Genomic DNA, 24,043 nt, shown 5'->3' with positions numbered 1-24,043 from the left:
AAAAAAAAAAAAAAAAAAAAAAAAAAAAAAAAAAAAAAAAAAAAAAAAAAAAAAAAAGAAAAAAAAAAAAAAAAAAAAAAAAAAAAAAAAAAAAAAAAAAAACGAATTTCTTTGTCTTGCGTTTTTTTTAATAACTTTAAAAAAGTTCAACAAAATTAAAATAAAAAGTTTGAATCAATTTTAAATTGATTAAAAAATTATTGACACAAAATTTTTTAAAAATTGTTAAAAACTGCTCCAAATAAGTGTAATTAACATTTTTTTTTATACTGCACATATATGCAAAAAAAATAACTAAATAAAATAAATAAATGTTTTTAAAAATTTTCTTAACTTTGTAGTGAATCTTATTTGACAACTACTTAAGTCCGATTTGAATATCATAAGCAATTTTCTAAGGAGCTTTTTTTCTTTTTAAAAGAAACCTCAAAATAATAAAGGATTTTCCACAAATTTCATTTTGTACTATTAAACAAGATTTATAAATGACACTGGTTGGAGATTATGCCGATTAAGTATCTTTTCGTTCGCATGTTTTATTTCCTAATTCCATCACACTTTGTTGTCCAGACCATCATTAGTAGAATATTATCATTTGTTAATAAATCTTGTTTAATAGTACAAAATGAAATTTGTGGAAAATCCCTCATAATTTTGAGCTTTCGCTTAAAAGAGTAAGAAAACTACTTAGAAAATTGCTTGAAACTTTTTAAGATATTCAAATCGGACTTAACTTGTTAGTTGTCAAATACGATTCACTGTAAAATTAAGATAATTTTTAAAAAAATTTTTTTCCGCACATGCGCTGTATAAAGCAACTACTTTAATTACTCTTATCTGGCGCAGTTGTTATTATTATGTTTTTAACTTTAAAGCAATAATTTCGTTATCAGTTTAAAATTGATTCAAACGCTTTGTTGAATTTTTTTAAATATTTAAGCTATAGTAAAAAAGATAAAAAATTCTTTTTTTATAAAAATGTTCATACATCTCTATAAATATTTAACCAAGGTGTATGAAGTTTCGCCCAATCCAAATAATAATCCAAATTCCCATATCCAAAATAATAGTTATGAGTTACAAATTTATTGCACACATTTTTTGGCACAGTTGTTGAAAAACATTATTTTCCTTTTGTAGTTCATTGTCGGTACCTCAAACTTCAAAAAGCGTTTAACTTCATTGTTGTGCAGGAGAAATCGTACCATCTAATAACTTTTAAATTTATGAACTGATTCTCTAAGTATTTATTTTTTAAATATTAAAAAATGTGTTAGTATCGAAGTCTCTCAATTATTTCGTCAAACTCCTGTATATATGATTAGACACATACATATATATAAATTTAAAATAAATTTTTTTATTAATGCATGTTATCTTAATGTTTAATGTTTTTTTCATTTTTATTTAATAAAATCTCCTCTCCTAGAGATTACATTGTTACACTATTCTTTTCATATCCTTCTTATCTAGGAGTTTGCTCCGGCAACACACCCCTGTACGTCATTACAAACAAACTACTTAACTAATTTGTTTACACCTAAACGAACAATTTTTACATAATTCTAGCAAAATTTTTTAATTGCCTTCTTGCAAAGTATGTAGCTAGATTTGAGGAAATAAAATACTTGGGAAATATTTATAATTAAAATGACATAATCAGAAAGCTATAATGGGTGAATGTGATATATAATTTTTTCCCTGCCTTAAAGCATTTTAAAACGTGAATTTATTATACTAAAAATTTTATGTCACAAATTAAATCTAAGACACAAATTTATTCAATTTTAATTACATATAAGGCATTAATGAGAAACTAACTTTTTATTTGGTGAATCCGTTTGTTTTAAAATATATCTGTGAATAACAAAATAAAGCGATTGAAATAAAGGGAAAAGAAAAAAAAAAAAGAACTATAGAAATGAAGATTGGTACTTGGTCAGGTAAGCGAAGAATCACTTTAACTAAACAGAAACTAGCATCCACACAGAAATCGGAACTCTTCTGCTAAAGTTTTCATTCCGGATTCAAAAAATAAAAATAATTGGTTTTGTTGGCGATGATCTCGTAAGGCGATAAAGAATCATGCATAGTACACTCGCAGAGCATTCAGAATTCTTCGCTAACAGCTTCTAATCGTTTTCTAAACGATAATAACAGGGCCTTCGATATTCGACGGGTAAGGAAGGGGGAATGAAATTCTCCTCGAAGGAAAAACGGATGAATACNCCATCATTAGTAGGGTATTATCATTTGTTAATAAATCTTGTTTAATAGTACAAAATGAAATTTGTGGAAAATCCCTCATAATTTTGAGCTTTTTCTTAAAAGAGTAAGAAAACTACTTAGAAAATTGCTTGAAACTTTTTTCATTTTTAAGATATTCAAATCGGACTTAACTTGTTAGTTGTCAAATACGATTCACTGTAAAATTAAGATAATTTTTTTAATTTTTTTTTTCCGCACATGCGCTGTATAAAGCAACTACTTCAATTACTCTTATCTGGCGCAGTTGTTATTATTATGTTTTTAACTTTAAAGCAATAATTTCGTTATCAGTTTAAAATTGATTCAAACGCTTTGTTTAATTTTTTTAAATATTTAAGCTATAGTAAAAAAGATAAAAAATTCTTTTTTTATAAAAATGTTTATACATCTCTATAAATATTTAACCAAGGTGTATGAAGTTTCGCCCAATTATTGCATATAATATCCAAAATAATAGTTATGAGTTACAAATTTATTGCACACATTTTTTGGCACAGTTGTTGAAAAACATTATTTTCCTTTTGTAGTTCATTGTAGGTACCTCAAGCTTCAAAAAGCGTTTAACTTCATTGATGTGCAGGAGAAATCGTATCATCTAATAACTTTTAAATTTATGAACTGATTCTCTAAGTATTTATTTTTTAAATATTAAAAAATGTGTTAGTATCGAAGTCTCTAAATTATTTTGTCAAACTCCTGTATATATGATTAGACACATACATATATATAAATTTAAAATAAATTTTTTTATTAATGCATGTTATCTCAATGTTTTTTTCATTTTTATTTAATAAAATCTCCTCTCCTAGAGATTACATTATTACACTATTCTTTTCATATCCTTCTTATCTAGGAGTTTGCTCCGGCAACACACCCCTGTACGTCATTACAAACAAACTACTTAACTAATTTGTTTACACCTAAACGAATAATTTTTACATAACTCTAGCGAAATTTTTTAATTGCCTTCTTGCAGAGTATGTAGCTAGATTTGAGGAAATAAAATACTTGGGAAATATTTATAATTAAAATGACATAATCAGAAAGCTATAATGGGAAAATGTGATATATAATTTTTTCCCTGCCTTAAAGCATTTTAAAACATGTGGTGAATTTATTATACTAAAAATTTTATGACACAAATTAAATCTAAGACACAAATTTATTCAATTTTAATTACATATAAGGCATTAATGAAAAACTAACTTTTTATTTGGTGAATCCTTTTGTTTTAAAATATATCTGTGAATAACAAAATAAAGTGATTAAAATAAAGGTGATTAAAAAAAGAAGAAAAGAGAAAAAAGAAAGAACTATAGAAATGAAGATTGGTACTTAGTCAGGTAAGCTAAGAATCACTTTAACTAGTTTAACGATCCAACAGAAACAGAAACTAGCATCCACACAGAAATCGGGACTCTTCTGCTACATTTTTCATTCCGGATTCAAAAAATAAAAATAATTGGTTTTGTTGGCGATGATCCCGTAAGACGATAAAGAATCATGCATAGTACACACTCAGAGCATTCAGAATTCCTTCTAAACGATCACTCAAAGAGTAATAACACGGCCTTCGATATTCGACGGGTAAGGAAGGGGGTATGAAATTCTCCTCGAAGGAAAAGTGGACTAATACCCCAAGGAACCCTCTCCTACAGGGGAAGAAAAATGTAAATTGAGGGGGAGTTGAGTAGGAGATAAGGAATAAAAGGGAATTAGCCTTTCTTAGAATTGTTCTATAGGGGCAAGAAAAATCTGAATACTTTGGGGGTGGAGACAGATCATTCTTTGCTTGTTCAGAATAAAATTTCTTTCTTTTATGAAATATTTTGTCATACATATTTTTATTTCATTTTTTCACTTATTTGCATGTGCAGCAATCACACTAAAATTTAAAAATAAAGGACTGCAGCAAAGGCATGTTTTTAATGATTAAAATTTACATTTACTTTCTTTGGCAACGATTATTTTTACTGTATATTTTGCCACTAATCTATATTTGTTCACACTAAATAATGCTCAACCAAATATAGTAGTTGATTTTTTTTTAAAAAACAGCGCTTTGCATTTTCTTCAGTACCGATTATTCGCCCCCTCGACATCACGGTTATTTTCGTCAAAAATTAAGGGGGGCGCTTTATGGGTATTTATATATATATATTTTTTTTTATGTGTCCATTTTTGATATTGATTGTACATTTTTGATATTTTAAAGGCATTTATTGCTATTAATTGTATTTTTTGTTATTTTTTAAGGGTATTTTCAGGGATTTTTTAGATCATCAAAATACAGACTCTAGTTATGAGATTGTCGCTTTTCCGGTATAAGAAAATGATATTTTGCTGAAAATGTTGTTTAAAACTCATAAAAATACTTTAAAATATTGTAAAAAATTTCAAGGATGAATAAATAAGATTAAAATCCTTCTGTGAAAATATTAGTGCTATTGCAAATCATTTCAAAACACTAAATTACTTTGTATAAAAATCTTTCACTCAGTAAAATAAAACTCATCTAATGCTACCATTTATTAAACATATTATCCAGAACTTTTTTTTTAGTATGACATGCGATATGGTTAACAGTACATTAACGTCTAAAACTGGCCGTTTAAGTTAGGAAAAAAGTAATAAAGGCATTTATTGTTAATCAAAATGGCTCATTTTTTGGCACTAGACAAAATTATTTATTTCCTCTAAAAATTTTACTAAATTAAATTCAATCTTAAAGCTTAGATCTGTGATAAGCTCCAAAACTGCTTTTTTATTTTTATTAAGAATGATACATTGACACTCAGACAAATTGAGTAAGCAGTTATAAATTTTAAATGGAGTTTTTTTTCAAACCTAAGGCTTCTATTTGTACTTTCTCAATAACTCCTGTAATTTGATATGAATAATTCTAAAGAAATAAAGCAGAGAGATATATTTGATAAAGAAATAACTTCATTAGTTTCAGAAATAATAATGTCAATTTTTAATCCAATGAAGTTTACTATAAGTAGTAGCTCTATATTATTGCATCGATATTATTTGGTTGAAAATAATTTTTAAAAAAATCGTAAATGCAATGAACATTCTATTAATTATATGGTCAAGTTGTAAATGAAAGTAAAATTAAAGCTATTGAAAGAGAAAGAAGTTTTATGTTGGTGCTTAGCCTTAAAACATTTCTTTTATTAAAAATCTTTAAAACATGAAGGAAAAAGAAAAGATGTTTATTTATAATCAGCCATTGAATTTAATAGAAAGACCTATGCTTTATTTTTAATACAATTCTAGTATTGTGATGTCTAAAAAAAAACTTAACACATTTTAAATTGTTTAGTCCAGTTTTCTTTACCTTTCCAAAAGGTAAAACTGAACTAAACAAAAACTTAACAAATAATTTTAATTAAAAACAATTTACATAAAACTATATAGTTCAAAATTAAAAACTTACCTGCCATTCTACATCTTTAACTTCCATTGTTAACTTAAACAATGAATAAGCATTGTACAGTTGGAAACACTGCAATAAATTAAAAATTAGTACATAAACAGGAAAACTATAAATTTTATTTAATAAATGGCATTGAACAGCTGACCTAATTCTGAGTTTACAACTATCAAAGTTCAACTTTGTAGTCTTGAACCTAACCTAGAGGACAATGGAACTCTTAGATGAAGCATTTTGACAAACTAGCCTTAGTAAAGGGCTTTTTGATGGAACTAACTCACATTTGTATTACAAGGAGAGTAAAAATCACAAAAACTTTCCATGGTTAGTCGGATGGCAGAGGAATTTTAAACATGATCCGTCTACCACCGAGGATATTTTATGTCAGCATTGTGGACGGCATACTTAATCAAAACCGTTGTAGATAAGAAAGCTTTTCTTTTCATTCGTATTATAACTATATAGCTGAAGAATTTTGTTCTAACACTCGGGTACTTAAGATGCTGAGTACAAAAAAGTGAAGAGGTCCTAAAACTAAAAAATTTTTTTTGCTACAAAATAAACAAATATTTAGAAATTACCCAAATTACAGTATTTCTTTAGAAACTTGTTATGTTATACCATTTAGCAGTATTATACATAAATAAAATTCATTTTACAAACATTCACAAAATTTATGTGATGAAATGCATTTGGAATTCTCCCAGGCTTTCTAAAACTGATAAATAGAAATATCGTGATAAATCTCATAAAAATATAAAAAAAATATGTTAGAAATGGCAAGAAAAAACTTAACTGTTTTGATGCCACAGACAAGCATTAAACTTCAATAACAAAACACAATATTATATTTGTCTACCTTAATGTTTAAAAAATATATTGTAAGGAAAAAAAGTCTTTAGAGAATGCTTGCATATGAATCTTCTTTATATCAAAGCACACTCTAAAGACTAAATTTTTTTTATTTCTTAGAGAATAAGACTGTTAGAAAAATAAGTAATCATGGAATTATTATAGATAACAAATAGATATAGCAATATTAGAATAATATATCAATTCTTGTACTCTCCTTTTTAATTTTAAATAGCTTTCATTTGTTAGTATAATTCTAGCTGATTAGTAAACATGTGAAAAGTTATGCAATTGTTATCTTATCGATGTTCTAAGTTACGATTAAAAGGTTTTTGTTATAATTCTGTTTTTGTAATGATTCGAGCATTTTGATACTTTTGTAATCAATAAAAAAGTGATTTGCAACGTGTCTGCAATCACGGAAATATTTTGGTATTACGTTTGTAACGTAACACATTTGGTGCTGTATGGGTACAGTATGGATTGTAATCAGCACCCTTGATGCATATTTTATGAATAGTTAAAAATGAAATACAAAACAAAAGTATTGGGAATTTGAAAGAGAAAAAACAAAATTATGGTCAAAATCTAGCAAATTTACAAAAGTGAAGCCTTATTATACTGCAAACTAAAACTGTAAAGGTGCAACAAAATTTGGGCATAAATTTAAAAGAAAATTTTTTTAGTTTTTTAAATTTTTTTCTTTTTAAAAGTTAAGATCTAGCAGGCAGGACATTAATACTTTAATTACCACATATATAATGCATGATATGCAAACTAAATAATGCATGGTACAAAACCGTACATAATAGCAAATCCCCTCCCCCCCTTCGGGATGTACGTACTTTTGGAATGGCCCCTTAAAGATAAATGTAAAAAAAAAAAAAAACATACATATCCAAGTATCAGAAAAGGCAGTAAAAACTGTAAACCTCTCCACATCCAAGAATGGAAGCCATCTAAATAAAATAACAAAAAATTCAGAAATAAATAAATTAATTAAAATTATTAAAAATAAATAGCTAAATAATGGCTTTTAAATTCCGATAGATATTTTCAAATGACGTTTTAAAAGAATAAATAATAATAGTTTAAAGTTTTGTTTTAAGCCTTTCTAATCAATTTAATTACAATTATAGTAGAAAATCTACAGATTTTGTTAATAAAAACAATTATAATTTAAAGGGAAACAAAGCTAGTCTGCTAATAAATAATAGTTGTTTAAAGGTGCTAATAAATAATAAGTGTTCTTTTCAAATACTACTAATATTTAACTTTGCAGAATAAACTATTAATATTCATAGTTTATTCTCCTCAACCAAATTTGTTTTGCTTTAACTGCCGTAATTTTTTGTGTGATTATTGGAGCAGAATAAAAATTAAGGTATAGAAAAAGCAGCAAGAATTTTTTTATCTATATCTTTTTTTACTATGATCACAAACATAAAATTATTTTGATAGAAAAAAAAGTGTCTGGTAAATGAATTGTAATTTTTTTCCAATTCACAGAAGGATTGAACTAAAATTATTTACAGCCTCATAACTCTTCTATTTGCCATGCTTAGCCCTCTAGAAAATGACAAATGTGCCTAAAATTATTTAATGCAATTGAAGTTACCTACTCACACGAATCAGGCTATTATTATTTGCTAAGTACAGTTTACAGTGAGCTACAAGCAGCAACACAAAGCGAAGTAGCCTTTAGTTTCAACAGGTCTCGCTTTTTTTAAAATTGTCTTAACAGCAGTTGTACAAATTTGATTTTAGAACATGATTTATGATGAACAATAATAATTTCAACTGATCTGTAGCTGGACAGTCTAAGGTCAGATGCTTTGTCGTATTTTCTACTGCCTCAGCTTTTTATGAAAAATGTACGCATTTGTTTCAATCGACAATTTGAATTTTTCTTTGAAACAACATCAAAGAAAATATTCATGTGTCTTCAGTTTGCTCTGACAAAAAATCTCTCAAAGCCTAACTGTGGGACATTCCAAAACCTGTCGTTCAATTCAAATATTCTTTGTCTTATTAAACTGTTATTATTTATTGAATATTATTGCTCATTATGTCAAAAGCTAAAGAAACCAAAATTGATACAAAAAATTTTGCTATTAGTTCTAATGACCTATAGAATATTTAAATTTTTTGGTAATAATATATACTTAAGAACATATTTGTGTTTTAAAGTATTTTAAGATTGATCTGTGAAACGACTAACATAACATAAAATTCTGTATGATCACTTCCTCATGTTTCAAGGCTAAATATATAACACTTCCTTCTAATAACAAGAAGAAAAAAAAATTTTGATTTTTCTTTTTGTTAAAATTTAAGTAATCATTGTTTGGTTGCCTTTTATATTACCCACTAGCATTAAAAAAGCTTAAATATTTCAGATCAAAAATTTTAAAACTCATTATTTAAGACGAGGATTCAAGAATTGATTCAAATAAAAGTTTAACTAAAAATATGTCTATAGATGAAAATGTAATTACCAAGTGTTATATCCATATTATAGCGTTCTCCCAAAGCTCGTAATCGATACAAACATCCTTGTTGATACTTGTATTGTAAAAACTGCAGAAAACCTAAGACATCAAATTATAATTAGTGCATAAAAACTGCAAACAATTAATGGCAAATGCTAAGAACCAAATCATAGAATATTTTTGGATAGGGTACCACAAAAACTATGGAGACCAACATGGATATAATTGCATAAATATTTAGATTTTATTTGAAAGTAACATGAATGACATTTGCTGCTAATTTTTTTTGATCTGTGGTAGATAACAAAAACATTTTAAAATACTAGGAACTATACATAAATGTATATTGTTATACGAAATTTGGTGAGCTTACAACCGTAATTTAATATTACTAAACAGACCATTATATTGAATCGGCATGCATTACATCTGATTGTTAAGTTCTAAATCCTTTAATTAATCTCTTTAATTTAAATTTATAATAGCATATTTATATAATTTACACCAAAAAATAATGATTGTAAAATAGTTAATGAGTTCAAATACTGATTCAAGTAAGTTTATTTTAAGATGTAGCATATAATAAGGCAAGAATAACGCTATAGTAAAGAAACAATTCTTTTAGTTTTTAACATTAAATTAAGAAAAACAATCAAATTCTAAAACATAGTAAAAGCAGAAGAATATACAGTCAGGCACGCTGAGCACTCTGCCACCTGGCCAGTTGGTGCAAAATTTTGAATCAAATAAAAACAAAATGACTAGAACTGGGTATCGCAATTGATGTATCGCAAATTATCAATTTAACACAAATATCGTCACGCTGACATACCGGATTTTGTGTGTTGCGAAACATCACAATTCTGATTTAATCGGGACAGGATAGCCAGGTTGGTAGGGCACTGGGCCCATGTTCAAGAGGTCGTAGGTTCGATCCCTGCCGGCCGAAAACTTCCTGTGTAGTAAATGGTGACTGATGCACGTTAAATCTGTCGGGTCACAAAGTCCGTGTTTCCATAGCAAATCATACCTTTGGGGGTTTTTATCAAGGAGTTTCCCTGTGTTCTGGATTGGGTTTAAAATTAAAAGGCTATGGAGTTGTACATTAGTAGTAGTAAACTCGTAATTGAGTCGGCTGTTCAATGACGGTTATAAAATAAAGCAAAATTCTGATTTAAGCTGCCAATGTAAGAGGAAGCCTGCAATTTAACAATATAACATGAGAGGATTCTTGCCTACGCTAATGTTGTTACAGTGCTGATGAAGGTGATTTTGATTTCATCTGGAACATAGATTCTCAACCTTTTTCACATTGTCGCTCTCCTAGGGAGCAGAAAAAATATCAACGCCCCTTTATGAAAGTCCAGTTATTTAGAGCATGGGGACAGAGGGGATGAGCTGAATTATAAGAGGCAACATTTGACAGCAATTTTCTTACTCATTAAATTTTTTTTCTTCAAATAGTGTGCATGTTAACCGATACTTTTTTCCTGGCAGGTAATTGCAGTCTATTTGTTATAATCAAAATAAATACGGTAATGAAAAAAAAAATTACAACAAAGAAACCTATGGTTAAAAAGAGTCTTTTTTTCTTAATTAGATAATTCAAAACATCCAAAAATATCTCTTTTTACTCTAAAAAGTAGTATCAACGAAATAATCAAGTAACTATGTCAGTGGTCAGTGAGATGATTGTACTTGGTTTAGAGCCAGTTTCTTAACATACGGTTCAAATTTTTTCGTGAGGTGAAGATGCAAGTCCCCTCGTTTTCTCTTTTCTGTGACTAGATCCATCACATCACAGAATCTTTGTTCAGCAAGGTAGAAGAAAGGAAAGGCAATTAAAAATTTTTTGATGATAGTTCACAGTCTAGGGTAGAGGTGACTAATGTTACCTTGAAGCCAAAATTCTGTGAGTCGATCACCATTTCAAAGTTTCATTAGTTGAAAGTTCGATCAATTCCTCCTGAATCTGAACCTGTGTTGCTTCAATATTAGCAAAAGGGTTCATAAACCCTTGAGGGACTTCCAGAGACAAAACATATTTAAATCGGTCAGAAGAGTCCATACGTAAAGATTCAAGGTTCTGACAATATTCTTTAGTATCAGAGGAAATTTCATCATTCTTTTTAAGATCCGATAAGATTGGAAATTGGCTGAACTCAAAATTCTGCTTTTACAAAATGAGTTTTTTTTAGAATGGCAGAAATAACTGATCTTGTAGTGATCAAATTGACCACCAATAAGCTTTGCAAATAAATTCGCCATATATGCAACGTCTATCTTAAATTCTATCAATCTGTCTTTCAGAGCTACATCTCTGCCTTCGAGGATCTCAAGTACAGAGTCGAAAATATTCTAAAACCTATAGAGATAGGCGCCTTACGAAAGCCAGCGAATGTCAGTCTGTAGCAGCAAGCGATTGAATTCATCGCATTTTCTTTCTTCCCACAGCTTCTGAATAATCGATTGTTGAGAGCATTACTGCAAATTTTGTTCATAGCAGACAGCAGAGATCGACATATTGCAATGACTGATACAAACGATTGCTGAGATTCTTTCCAACTAAATGCTATTTGTGAATTCCGCAATGAACAGTTAAACTATCTGGTACCTCCCTCTTCAAAAAGGCGAGAAAACCAAGATGTCGACCCACCATTGCAGAAGGTCTATTAGTGGAAACAGACATAATATTAGCAAGAGGAATGTTTTTCTCTTTTAAGTAGTCTTTGACAGTATTAAAAATAAATCCACCTTTGATATGTTCAACAAAGCTTCTTGCAAAAAGCATTTCTTGAATGATTTTTCCTTCCTTCACAAACCAGACGTACGCCATCAGTAAAGCTCTATTACTTGGCAAGGTTGACTCATCAACTTGAAGGGAAAATTCGTTGGATATTAAAAGTTTGCATAAGAAAACTTCAACGTCTTCAGCTACCTCATCAATTCGTCGCTGCACTGTATCGGTGCTTAATAAGACATTTTTGATTATATTGGACGCAGCTGAAGAAGAACTGCATCTTGGAGTAGAAAAATTACAAATTACACTTCTTCTTGCTAACCGACATTGTAGGCGGCAGCAAAATACAAACAATGAAAGAAATCCATATTCATTCTGACTCATATTCCTCAAAATTAATAAATAATTTACGATAAAGAACTAATTTGCACATGTACCTGGCCAAATAAACAATGAAATTGAAACAAAACTGGGGTAAAAATAAAAGGAAGTGAACGAAAACCACACTAAAAAGCATGGGCCAAATCAAACATTCATACTGATAGCGCATGCATTTCGCCAAATAGCTTGAATGTGCCAAATCGCTAGAATGTGGCCAAAATAACAGACTCATGCTTCAGGTTGGAGAATAGGTGTCACATAAGTTCGTTTTATTACTGCTACAAATGCTGAATCAGATCTTAATTTGTTACATTAATTTAACCTCTTTTTTCTTTAATGTAATTTAATATTTTATTTATTAAATTAATTTTAATAATTTTATTTCTGAGTTTCAAAATTAAATTTGAATAACCAAACATGCTAACTGCTCCCCTACCGCCCAAAACATACCCATCCACCCTCTACTGCCCAAAACAAATTCAGCACCCATCAGCATACTCCCCCCGCCCCTCAGAGGGAGTATGCTGAGATCTAGAACAATAATCTAGATGAAAATATATTGATTTCGTCTTGCTACGAAAACAAAGCTCGCTTCACGACGTTGAAATGTAGAGCACAATGCATAGTTCTTTTATGCGCCATTTTCCCTCTGGAATTTTACGTTTTTAGTTAAATAGTTTCAGAACAACTTCTAATACTTAACAGTATTTGCATATTATTTTGACAAGTCATTTTTTTTCTTTGGGATTTTGTCTGTTGGGATTTAACGTTTCTTGTCAATTAATTTCAGTAGGCATACTGTTACTTTGCAATCTTTGTTATTTTGATTTATTATCTTGAATGTTTGTACTGAACTAAATCTATTAATGAAAATAAATTACGAATAAAAACAATTTTTTCATTTTAAGTGATACAATTTAATAGCAGTATTTTGTACTTAAGTGATTTATACTTTATTATAAAAAGTTATTTACTTTTCTAAATTTATTTAATGCACGTAAGCATAATAATTAGACAGAATTTTTAAACCAATAAATCCTCAGTTGTTTTTAACTATAAAAAATTAAAACAAAGCCTACATTTCCTTTAAATCTTAGGTGTATTTTGTTAGTTTTTCTAGCCATTTACTCTTAATTTTTTAAGAATTTTCAACTATATAAGTTTTTTTTTAATCATGATTCTAAATTCTATACTGTTTTTATTTTCGAGAAAATTAAAACACAGTTTGCGTCTTCCTCTCTTTCTCTAATTAAAAAATTTGGCTCTTAGTTAAAATGATTAAATTTTTTTAATTAAATAAAAAGTGTTAATGAGTAAAAATGAGGCTTTAAAAGCAGTTTTTCTTATTAATTTAACAATAATACTATTGATTTTAGTATTTGTTTATTTAACAATTTGTTAGATATTCAGCATGATTTTTAAACCAATAGATCTCAAGTTGATTTTTTTAAAAAAAAAATATATATATATATATAATAAATAAAAAAAAAACACTTTTATTTATGCGTTTATTATGCATAGTATTTGACCATTAGTCAATACAACTTAACNTTAAAATTCTTTCCATATTTGTTTATTCAACAATTTGTTAGATACTCAGCATGATTTTCAAACCAATAGAACTCAAGTTGATTTTTTTTAAAAAAAAAAATATATATATAATAAATAAAAAAAAACACTTTTATTTATGCGTTTATTATGCATAGTATTTGACCATTAGTCAATACAACTTAACTATTTCAAATAAATAATTAAAAGAATATCTAACAATGTTTCAAAAGAACGTTTTTTGTTCAACAAATAATTTAACACACTGTACAACTTTTCAAAGCCTTGTTCAAAATCTTATTTAAATATATGTATATATATATATATTTATTGTTTACTTATTGAGAGGAGGAATGAGAAGGTGAAGTAGGAAATGAAAAAATGTAAGAAACAAAAATGCAACGATCAGAGAATAGAATGAAAAGGAGTGATGGAAACAATAAGGATAAAGTATTTCAAGATATCCCATTGATACTTTTAACATGATAGTTCATATATAGCAAGTCTTCAAACAGGAGTGAGATAGAAAAGGGAAAACTATTTAAATTACAGTCGGTTTTTGGAAATAAATTCTTTCAAATACACAACTATTTACTTTTTCTTAAGTATGAAGTAGTTCTATATAACTGTTTAAAAAAAATCTTGGTAGTCATGGATATTTTATTCTTCATAAAAATAAGCTTTCTTACCAGTTTTTGGTAAGAAAGCTTATTGATACATGTAAATTTTCAGCTCTGCCTTCAAACTGAGCAAGTTTAAGGTGAAACATTCATAAATTCAAATCAGCAGTGAAACATATTTTCAATAAACCATAAAAGAATTGATAATGTAATTTACTTGAATAGCAAGAATACAACATAAATTGACGCCTAAATGCCTGGTACGATTCTGCTTCATGCCTAGAATAAAACAAAGCAAAAAAATTAACACAGATATTTCTAAAATTTATGGCAATAAATTTAAAAAATAAATGTTCTCAACAATTAAAGAACATTTTTTTTTTGCTAATAATCGCGATTATTATCATGGTCATCCAATTAGCAGTATTAAATACGTTTCTAAATTCCAATTACCATTATTCCTTTTACAGTAACCCTAAACTTTGGTACACTTCTTCCGTATCATACTCACAACTCCAGCAAGTAAACAATAATCTATCGCGGACAAGGTATATAAAAGTTGAACATTTTTGTTTACCACTTGAGATGAGGTAAACAATTATATTACATGCTTATATTACATGAATGTAATTTAAGCATAGGTCTCATGATTTGAAACAACTAACGATTATTTCTAACAAAATTTGAATAACATAAAAAAAAAAATATTTCATGGTATGCCAAAAGTTAGTCACTTTTGCTATGCATAATTAATACTGGTTGACCAACTGCTTTCTCACACATAAAAGTAGTTTCTCTCAACATTATTCAAAAAAGAATCATTGTTCAAGTAAAAATGTCTCCAACATGATCGGCATTTCGAATTTAAAGTTTACTCACCACAATATTAGTATCCCTGCCAGAACTGTAGTTATAAAATGATGAAGTCTCCACCAGCCTTTGATTCTAATCAATAAAAAAAAAATTTATATCTGAAAATTGTATAAATCAAAGACAACACCAATTCACATTGTCTAGAAAAAATGAAACAATTCAAATCAAGTAGAATGGTTTTTTTTCCTATAAAATATAAATAAAATATTTTTGAGAACTGCACAAAATATTTCTCTTCTATCAGATACTTCAATGTACAAATTTTATAAAAGGTTGCTTCCTCTTAATATTAAAGTTACAGGTGCACAATCATTTTTAAAGAGGCAAAAATAAATAAAACATCAAATTAGGACTCAACGCAACATTGTAAAAATCGTAACAAGTGTAACTAAAACTAAAAGCCTCCACAGGATTCGTAGGGTCCTTAAAAAACATAGAAAGTGGTAGCAACAGTAGGGGGGAGGGGGGGGGAAGGATATATTTCAATGACTTAAAATTTCCAAATAAATATGTGCAGTTGAAAAATCATGGATTTTGAATTTTGAATTTTAAATTGAAAGTTAATTAAAAGAAATTTATAACTTTTTTATTACAATATCTATACCACTTTTTAATTTTTATATGGACTATAAAAACCCTGCTTAAAAAAAATTTATAACTTTTTACCAGAAGTATTTCAATAAAAAGGAACAGAAAAAAACAATATTAAATGCAGTGTTAATTTTCCAAATATTTCAGAATTAATTAAAACTGAATGAAAAATGAATTAGCTGAATAAATAAACACTCATACTAAAAAGAAAAAATTAAAAGTTTTCTTACCTTGAGCCATTTACAACCAAAATACTTTCTCTCAGAGTTAAGGTGCAGTAATACCACACAAGAAGGAAATGAAGTATTGCATCTAAAGTTCTATAATAAAATCAAAATGTTACCAAAAACATTTGACATTGATTATTTTCATAGTTAACCACAAACTGCATGTTTCAAAAATGTTATAAGGTATATCTCAAAAAATGGAAACAATATTAACAGCTAATTATGAATTCTACAGATACTTATGAATACATATATTCAGTACTTATACAAAATGTCCATTGATTAAAAAGAAAAGTAACATTATAATAATCATTTTTAATTAGATTTTAGGACACCAGATTATTCTAAATGATACGAGAAAAAGTATCAGCACTGTGATTGTTACAAGCATTTAATTATCTTCTATTTAATATGTGAGAAAAATGGCATTTTGTCCCCACAATATAATAAAGAACAGTCGAACCTCGGTGAACTGTCTGCGCTGACCTATCAATAAGTTCACTATACACGGTTGTTTACTATCTTCAAATTTTTTTAAAAGTTCTTTTTTTGGCATAAGAGAATAGCATTAATAAAAATAGTGATAGTTGGTAATTTGTTCATAAATTATTGACGGATTAAATATTTAATAAATCAAATGCTTGAAAGAAAAATTATTAAATTAATTTTTACTTTTCATAGAACAAATTAGTACTTGACTACAATTCAATTTTATGCAAAGTTTGTCAATTTTCGTATAAGTAAAGTAAAAGTAAAAAATAAAAAATCTCACGTATAAGTAAAAAATCTCATTAAGACCTCTTTTTTCTTTTAATTTTAAATTTCATATTGAGTAAACAGGGTGACTACCAGATCCCAGGAAACCTTTTCTTGACGGCATTTTGCATATAATTTTTTTGTTTTTGTTTTATGGAAATTATTCATTTTAGAAAAATGTTATTGAGTGCATTTTACATTCATGTCATTAGTAAAATATAAAAAAACAGTAGAAATTTTTCGATGGACCATTCACCAGATATGCTGCTGTCTTATTGGGTGAAGTATTACACATTATTCAAATAGACAAATGGAATAATACTGCGTTAAAATATTTTCAAGTATTGTTATTTTTATATGCAAATTGACATTCTGTACAGGGCAATTTGGCAGTAAAAGTAAATTAAAAAATTATCTTAAATTATTATCTTACAGTTTTAAATTATAATCTTCTTCAGTTTTTCTTATAATAAAAATAGGTCATGAGAAGACAAAGAAATATTAGCTCAGAAAAAATTCCTCCAAAAAATCTACACAATTATTCAAATAGCACTGCTCATTAACCATACACTTATAACAGAAACTAAAAATTTTAAAGATAGAAGAATAATGGGTTTAAGAAAATAAGTTCAATATTTATGAGTTATGTGTAAATATTTAATATACTTCTGTGCACTCACGATATAAAGACCTTACATTATAAAATCCATTTTCCTTTGGATCACAAGGGTCGTCATATCAACCGTACAACATCTCGTAGCTGTAGTCTCGTAGCAACTACACCATAGATTTCGCGTATTAAAAATGTAGAGAAAAAAAACACACTAATATTCTTAACAGTAATTAAAAATTATCTTACTCCAATATGAAAATAGATAGAACCATGTTTAACTACAAATAGAATATATTTGAACTTTTATTAGATTTCAATTAAAAATTATTCAATATTTAGGTATTATCCCATCAATACTTTTCACTAACACCACAATAAAGTCATTGTGGTATCTTCCTTTTTTTTTTTTTACATAGTAATTGAATATAAATCAGAAAATATTTAAATTTGAAACACCTTCAAATTTATTTTTCGATTTAGCGAAAATGGTTGCAGGGATAATATGTAAGAACAAATTGCTCTTTTCCTAAAAAAATGCTTCAATGATTTTCCATTGTTTTCAGAAAAATTAAAGCAATTTTATCATTTTTAAAGTTAGTGAACAAAGGAAAATGGAATAGAAAATAAGACAATTATGCAATTTTTTAAAAAATAAGAAATATAGGAATTATAAAATTATTGCTGTCAATGCAGCTGTGTAACTGAGCCCACTTAAAATTAGATTTCGGATATGAAAATTTATATAAAAAAAAAAATTTTAAATATTAATTCACTTACTTGTAAGTCGTAAATATATTGATGTACGACAGAATCAAAACAAAAATAGTAACAATTAGCTTAAATCTTTCATATTCATCTTTATATTTGTACCTGTAAACCAAAATTCAAACGTGATTACTGAGTTCACAACAAAAAAGTCAAAATTAGACATAAATCAACTCGGATAAAATATTTTCGAAAACTGATTCACTCAAAAAATTAAATAAAAACATACTTGTTTCTATAGCATTGAATCAAATAAAAATTTTGATTTTTTTAAATTTTTTTTTTTACAGTGTAATAAAATAGCATATTTAAAATTAACATTGTCAATCAGTTAGTAGATATTCAGTTTTGTGCATCGTTATACTATAGAAGTCAGGAAATTTCAGTATTAAAGATGCTAGCCAGACAAAAATCTTTTCACCCCATTATTTTACAATAAAGAAAAATATAAACTTCTTTAAAATGTTAACAGAAGTAAAAAAAAAAAAAGAATTAATGATGAAATCACAAAAGAAACCATATCAAAACATAATATTGCAATTATTATAATATTAAATCAAAATAATGTTTACTTATGATTTCAAAGTATCAAGAAGCAATGGTTTCAGAAGAGTTAGTATTCTTTGTTCTAAATAGACAGATAAATTGATTTCACAACAATTTTCTAAATGTTTGCAAAAATTGCTGTCTTTAATTATCCAAATTAATTTCACAATACTTTCAAATACCTCTTAGTTAAAATAAAAAATACAATCTGCACAAAGAAATAATAATAAAAAAAAAACAATTACTTAGCATCTTCATCCAGCAATGAAACATTGACGCTACCCAGGGTTATTTTTAAGTATAATCTAAAAAAGAAATATTTAAATCAATCTTTAATACATTTTTAAGAATTGAAATAAAATTACATATCCATAGCACAACATTCATATTTTTATAGTTTTTATACACTAATGAGATAAATAAACTCAAATTGTTAGAAAAATATAGGAAACAACCAATAAATAAAATAAAGAAACTGATATCTTATGAGTGTTAACGTTAGTTGAATCTACCTATTTATTTGTTTCAACTTCTTATTGAATTACTTTCTTTACAACTCAAAACTATTTTAAATGTTGAAACAATAGTTTGTACTCCATAATAGATAAATAGAACTCTTGAAATTTTAACTAGGGCATAAACATTTGATTCTGGTGTGAAAGTGAATCTCAGGGCCCATGTTAAGGATTTCAAATTATTAGCCAAATATCAAAAGTATTCGCCAATTTTCGAAAGTCTTCGCCAAATGCAAACTTCAACAATTTCTTACAATTAGTTTTTACCCCCACAGAAAACTATTTTACGGCAGTTTCTTTCAGGCTTATATTATTTGAACCTAACTCTAAGAAGTGTCTAGAGAGTGATAGATAAAAAATTACAATTTTTAAATTCACACAATCAGTGTTTTAAAATATTTTGAGGAATTTTCCAGACAACAAAAATGTTTTAATACTTAAATTATGATTATATAGCCTAAACTTTTATAAAAAAAGTTTAAGCTAAAAGTAATTTATTCCACTATTAGAAGCAGCAGATAAGAATTTATACTTTGTGCATGCTACATATTTTCATATTTTTAAAAATATATGTAAAATTTAAAAACTCTCAACAAAAAATTATACTATTAATTGCTTTTTTTTATTAATTACTTTTTTTTGACATAATAATAATGCTTTGTTGGTCAATTTAAAACTTTTAACAGATTCACAATTCTATTTTCCATCATTTACGACTTCTGTTTCTCCTCTGAATTACTGAAGTTTCACTGAATAAGTATAATAAAATATTACCCACTATCTTTCGGTAGGGTAGCAGACATACTGTTCAATTCCTCTTTTCTAATATTTACACTCTTTTTCAGTTCATAATATTCCTTTCTTTCATCTTCAGATGATGGTCGGCAACTGCAGAGATATAATTAAAAAATGTAAAAATTTATAAATTAAAATAATCATATTTAAATAATAACTAGAATATAATTTCACAAAATTAGATTTTCGTTTTTACACTGCTTGAAGCAATTACAATAAAGTTTCAGAGATCAAATGTAAGTTACTTTGTCTCTTTCCACCGGTCCTCATCCAGAAATAAGGCAGTTTATACGGCTCATAACTACCAAAACATGACTAAGATCACATAAAATGAATAATCATTGGTCTGTTCCTGATTTTCCCTGTGACAGAATCGCAGCGACACGGCGACATTGTCGCAGAACTTTAGAGTTCTTTCAGAAAGATTTTTCTTTTGAAAAGTAAAAAATTTTAGTCTTCTTCTTTACAGAAATTTACACGTAATATTTGAAGCATGCATTTAGACAATCACTTCTTGATGTGCTAAATTTGCACCGATAGTATCGTAAATCGATGTAATGTTTCGATTTTATTTCAGCAGTTATTCATTTTGATTTTCACATGGTTTTTTAAACATTCCAATATATTTCAAACATTATGGAAAATTCGAATCGTGCATTTTGAGTATTTATTTTTCAAGGCAATAATTCCATCAAATTTATGGAAGTTATTGCTATTAATTTCTCCGTCGAATATTTTTTATACAATACAACAACCTATTCTTGAAATGAAACACGAATGTGAGGAGTCCAATTATTGTGATTTTGCCACAGATCTTTTTTTTTTTTTTTTGGCAATTACTACTACAGATTTCATGATATTTAATAATTTATTTTATTGTTATAATTATTTACAAAATGAGAAGAAGTAAATAATATCTGTGATGATGAGTCTAAAGGCTTAGATCATGTGCAAACACACTAGCAAAAGAATCAATTCTTTTAAATAGCTGAATAATGTAAAATAATCTCTAATAAACAACTTTGCTTACACGGCAGGGCAAAAAGCTCTGATAACAGTTTTGCTAATTATGTAAAATGACCTCACGAATAAGACACTTATTTTTCACCCACCACTCCACAATTTCCTCCTCACTTTTTGATTATTTATTAGCTGCAAATTAGATTTTCAGGGAGGGGAAGGATTATTCTTACAGCTTAAGTTGAATTTTCTTACAGGGGTCTAGATAAGTGAAAGTTTTAAAGTATTAACAGCTATAGCAAAGTGAAAGATTTTCCCTCGTGATTTGTAAAAAAATAATATTTTCCTTTCCTTTTGATATGGGGAATGGTGAGTCTCCTGGTTTATAGTATTGACATTAAGAACAAAATTACTCATATATTAAATTGAAAAGAATAAGGCCATTTAACATAAAAGTATATAAAAACAACAAAACATAAACATAAAAGTATATAAAAAACACAAAATTGAACGAATTTTTATTTAGTTTGATGACAGAAAAAATAGAATATCTTACAAAAAATATTAACTAAAATAGTTGCCTTTACCATTTTAATGTTTCTGATATACGAGCAACACCTTTAATGTGATTGGTGACTGACTTTTTGAAATCACTTTCAACTTTTTTAAAATTTGCCACAGCTTTAGAACATGATTTTTGTAATGCCTAAAAAAAATTTTGTTCTATGAAAACATATTCAAAAACAGATAATAATAACAGATTATTGGTCTTGAAAATGAAAATATATGACAAAGATAAATTCAACATGCAGCTGAGCAGCTGAACAAATAAAATAGAAATTAGAAAAATGTTGTGAAAATAATTTAAATATTAGAGAATTGACACAACTAAGTCATTCAAACATAAACCTTGCTAACTGTACTTTGTAAAAGGTTTTCTCTTTGTTTCAACATGATCAATATAATATTAAATTATGTTTCAATATTTCAAAAGAAAATCTAAATTTGCAATTTAGTTTGTTGACACATATCCTCGTGTCGCAAACTACATTACAGGCGTGAGGATTTGCAGATTTCAGGTCATTGAGAGTTCAAAACATAAAAAATGCTAAGTACTTATCAGCTATAGAGAACAGGTGCAGGCGACTATTTTTTGACTTGTCACCAACATGAACATTGACTGCTATTACTCACATAAGTAAAAATTTTATATCACAATATGTTGTCAAAAAATATGAATATTTAAAAATAAATTGCAATATTTTTTCAATTTCTTGTGCATGCTTTTTACCAGGGATGTAACATATAATGCAACCACTATTCGGTATTCGGCCCTTTGCCGAATAATTGGTTAAATATTCATTAGTTGGAAAAGTATTTTTCGAATATGGCTCTTTTTTTTGGGGGGGGGGGATTAAAATAGATTTAATAAAGAATAAACTAAAATCCTATTTTTTATTAGAAATTGTTTTTCCATAAAACAAGTTCATAGCACTGAAAATTACAAAAGTAAAAATACAATAATAAAAAGTAATAAAGCACAATAAAAGTTTTTAAAAAAATATGAAATTAGTGGTCAGTCAGCAGGTAAAAATTTTACATATAAATATCTCAATTAATTTTTATGTTTATTAAATTAAATGAATAAAAGGAGATGGAAATTTTGAGGTGATGAAGCTTTGTGATTCTTGACTGTTCTAGGTACCCATATAAAAATACATAATTAGTGAATGAACCCCAAGTCAAGTTCAAAAATTTAGGTACTGATCTATATATATAGAATAGCGAGAGAAGGTCATTAGCTTGCCAGTGAGGAAGACCATGGCACTTCACCAATAACGAATTTAGGAAGAGAAATAAAAAAGTTTTTTGCTATGATGGTAAAAAATTGGCAATGTTTAGTTAATAATTCCTGAGATCAACAAAAATTTGAGAGATTTTTTGGTTTAATTTCAGAGTGGAAAATGAAGCCTGAAATTAAGAATCTTTTGCAAAATGCAGCAGAGTTGCACATGAGAGTGCAAGAATCCTTAATCCTTTCCATTGAATTCAGCTCAGTATATGCACATGCGGATTTGTAAGTGTGTAATCAAATATGTAAAATGATTTGCGCTTTCATACGTTACAGATTGTCAGTACACCGAAATGGATTGTGGTTGAATAAATTGTGAATACGTTAAATAGAACAATGTGAAAGCCTAGCTTTTTGTGTAATTCGTGACAAAATTCGAAAAGTTAAAAAAATCTCATTATGGGAAAAAAATAAATTAAGTAGTATACTATATAAAAACACCTTTAAGAGCCTTTAAAAAATGAAAATTGAAAAAAAAGGACCCTAAAGCACTTTTTAAAAAATGCTACGAACCCTGAATATTCTTAATTATTCCTTTTTTTTTAAAAAAAAAGTTTGGTATTTTGTCCAATATTCAGTATTTGGCCAAATCACTATTTGTTACATCCCAATTTTTTACTTTCATAAGCAAAAAAAAATTTATCAATACTCACAATAATATTCTATTCAATAATTGTTACATTAATTGTATTTGCAATATTATAGTTTTAATGCATTATATAATTGATAATAATCACAATATTATCATAGTCAATAATTTAAATAATCAGTGATGATTATTGCATTGTGGCACAATCGGTTAAGTTGTCGCCCGCTGGAGGTAGTCAGTTTGATTCTGATAGCCAACTAAGCAACCAGCGTGCATCTTCAAGATTCTTCTATTTTCTTAATCATTTTTGAGTGTCGTCAATTGGATGTCTGAGTTAAGAAAATTAAGAGTATTGGTATGTTAGAATTTTTTTAATCCACTTTAGTTACTCAGTTTTGTTATCCTTGATTTATTATGACAAATTATTTTATAATTTCAGATAATACAATATTATTATGATGAATTCTTAAGAACAAAACGTTTTTTAATTGCCTGTTATATTTATCCATCAATTAAGAATACAATATTTTTCAACTTTTAAATTCTGATTCCTCAGGTATCATTTAAAATTTTTTCTTGTTGTGGAATTACATCTGCTTTCGCTAAAAATCGTCTATTTTT

The 24,043-nt window shown here is 27.5% G+C and overlaps 1 protein-coding gene across 2 annotated transcripts in view; it reads right to left on the bottom strand.

Moving 5' to 3' along the window:
* Window positions 1–24,043, bottom strand: part of LOC107442147 (ion channel TACAN) — a 36,609-nt gene that overhangs the window by 6,913 nt on the left and 5,653 nt on the right. For both annotated transcript variants that reach the window (XM_016055622.3, XM_016055623.4), the window contains exons 3-12: window positions 21,569–21,687; window positions 20,001–20,114; window positions 18,957–19,016; window positions 18,178–18,270; window positions 16,035–16,124; window positions 15,220–15,285; window positions 14,558–14,619; window positions 9,058–9,150; window positions 7,454–7,518; window positions 5,711–5,779 (exon numbers count right to left, since the gene is read on the bottom strand). In XM_016055622.3, the coding sequence (XP_015911108.1) occupies window positions 5,711–5,779; window positions 7,454–7,518; window positions 9,058–9,150; window positions 14,558–14,619; window positions 15,220–15,285; window positions 16,035–16,124; window positions 18,178–18,270; window positions 18,957–19,016; window positions 20,001–20,114; window positions 21,569–21,687 (831 nt within the window). The remainder of the gene's footprint in view (window positions 1–5,710; window positions 5,780–7,453; window positions 7,519–9,057; window positions 9,151–14,557; window positions 14,620–15,219; window positions 15,286–16,034; window positions 16,125–18,177; window positions 18,271–18,956; window positions 19,017–20,000; window positions 20,115–21,568; window positions 21,688–24,043) is intronic.

The sequence above is a fragment of the Parasteatoda tepidariorum genome, chromosome 8 (genome assembly GCF_043381705.1).
Source record: "Parasteatoda tepidariorum isolate YZ-2023 chromosome 8, CAS_Ptep_4.0, whole genome shotgun sequence".
Taxonomy (NCBI): Eukaryota; Metazoa; Arthropoda; class Arachnida; order Araneae; family Theridiidae; genus Parasteatoda; species Parasteatoda tepidariorum.
This window is presented reverse-complemented; position numbering and strand designations above follow the sequence as displayed.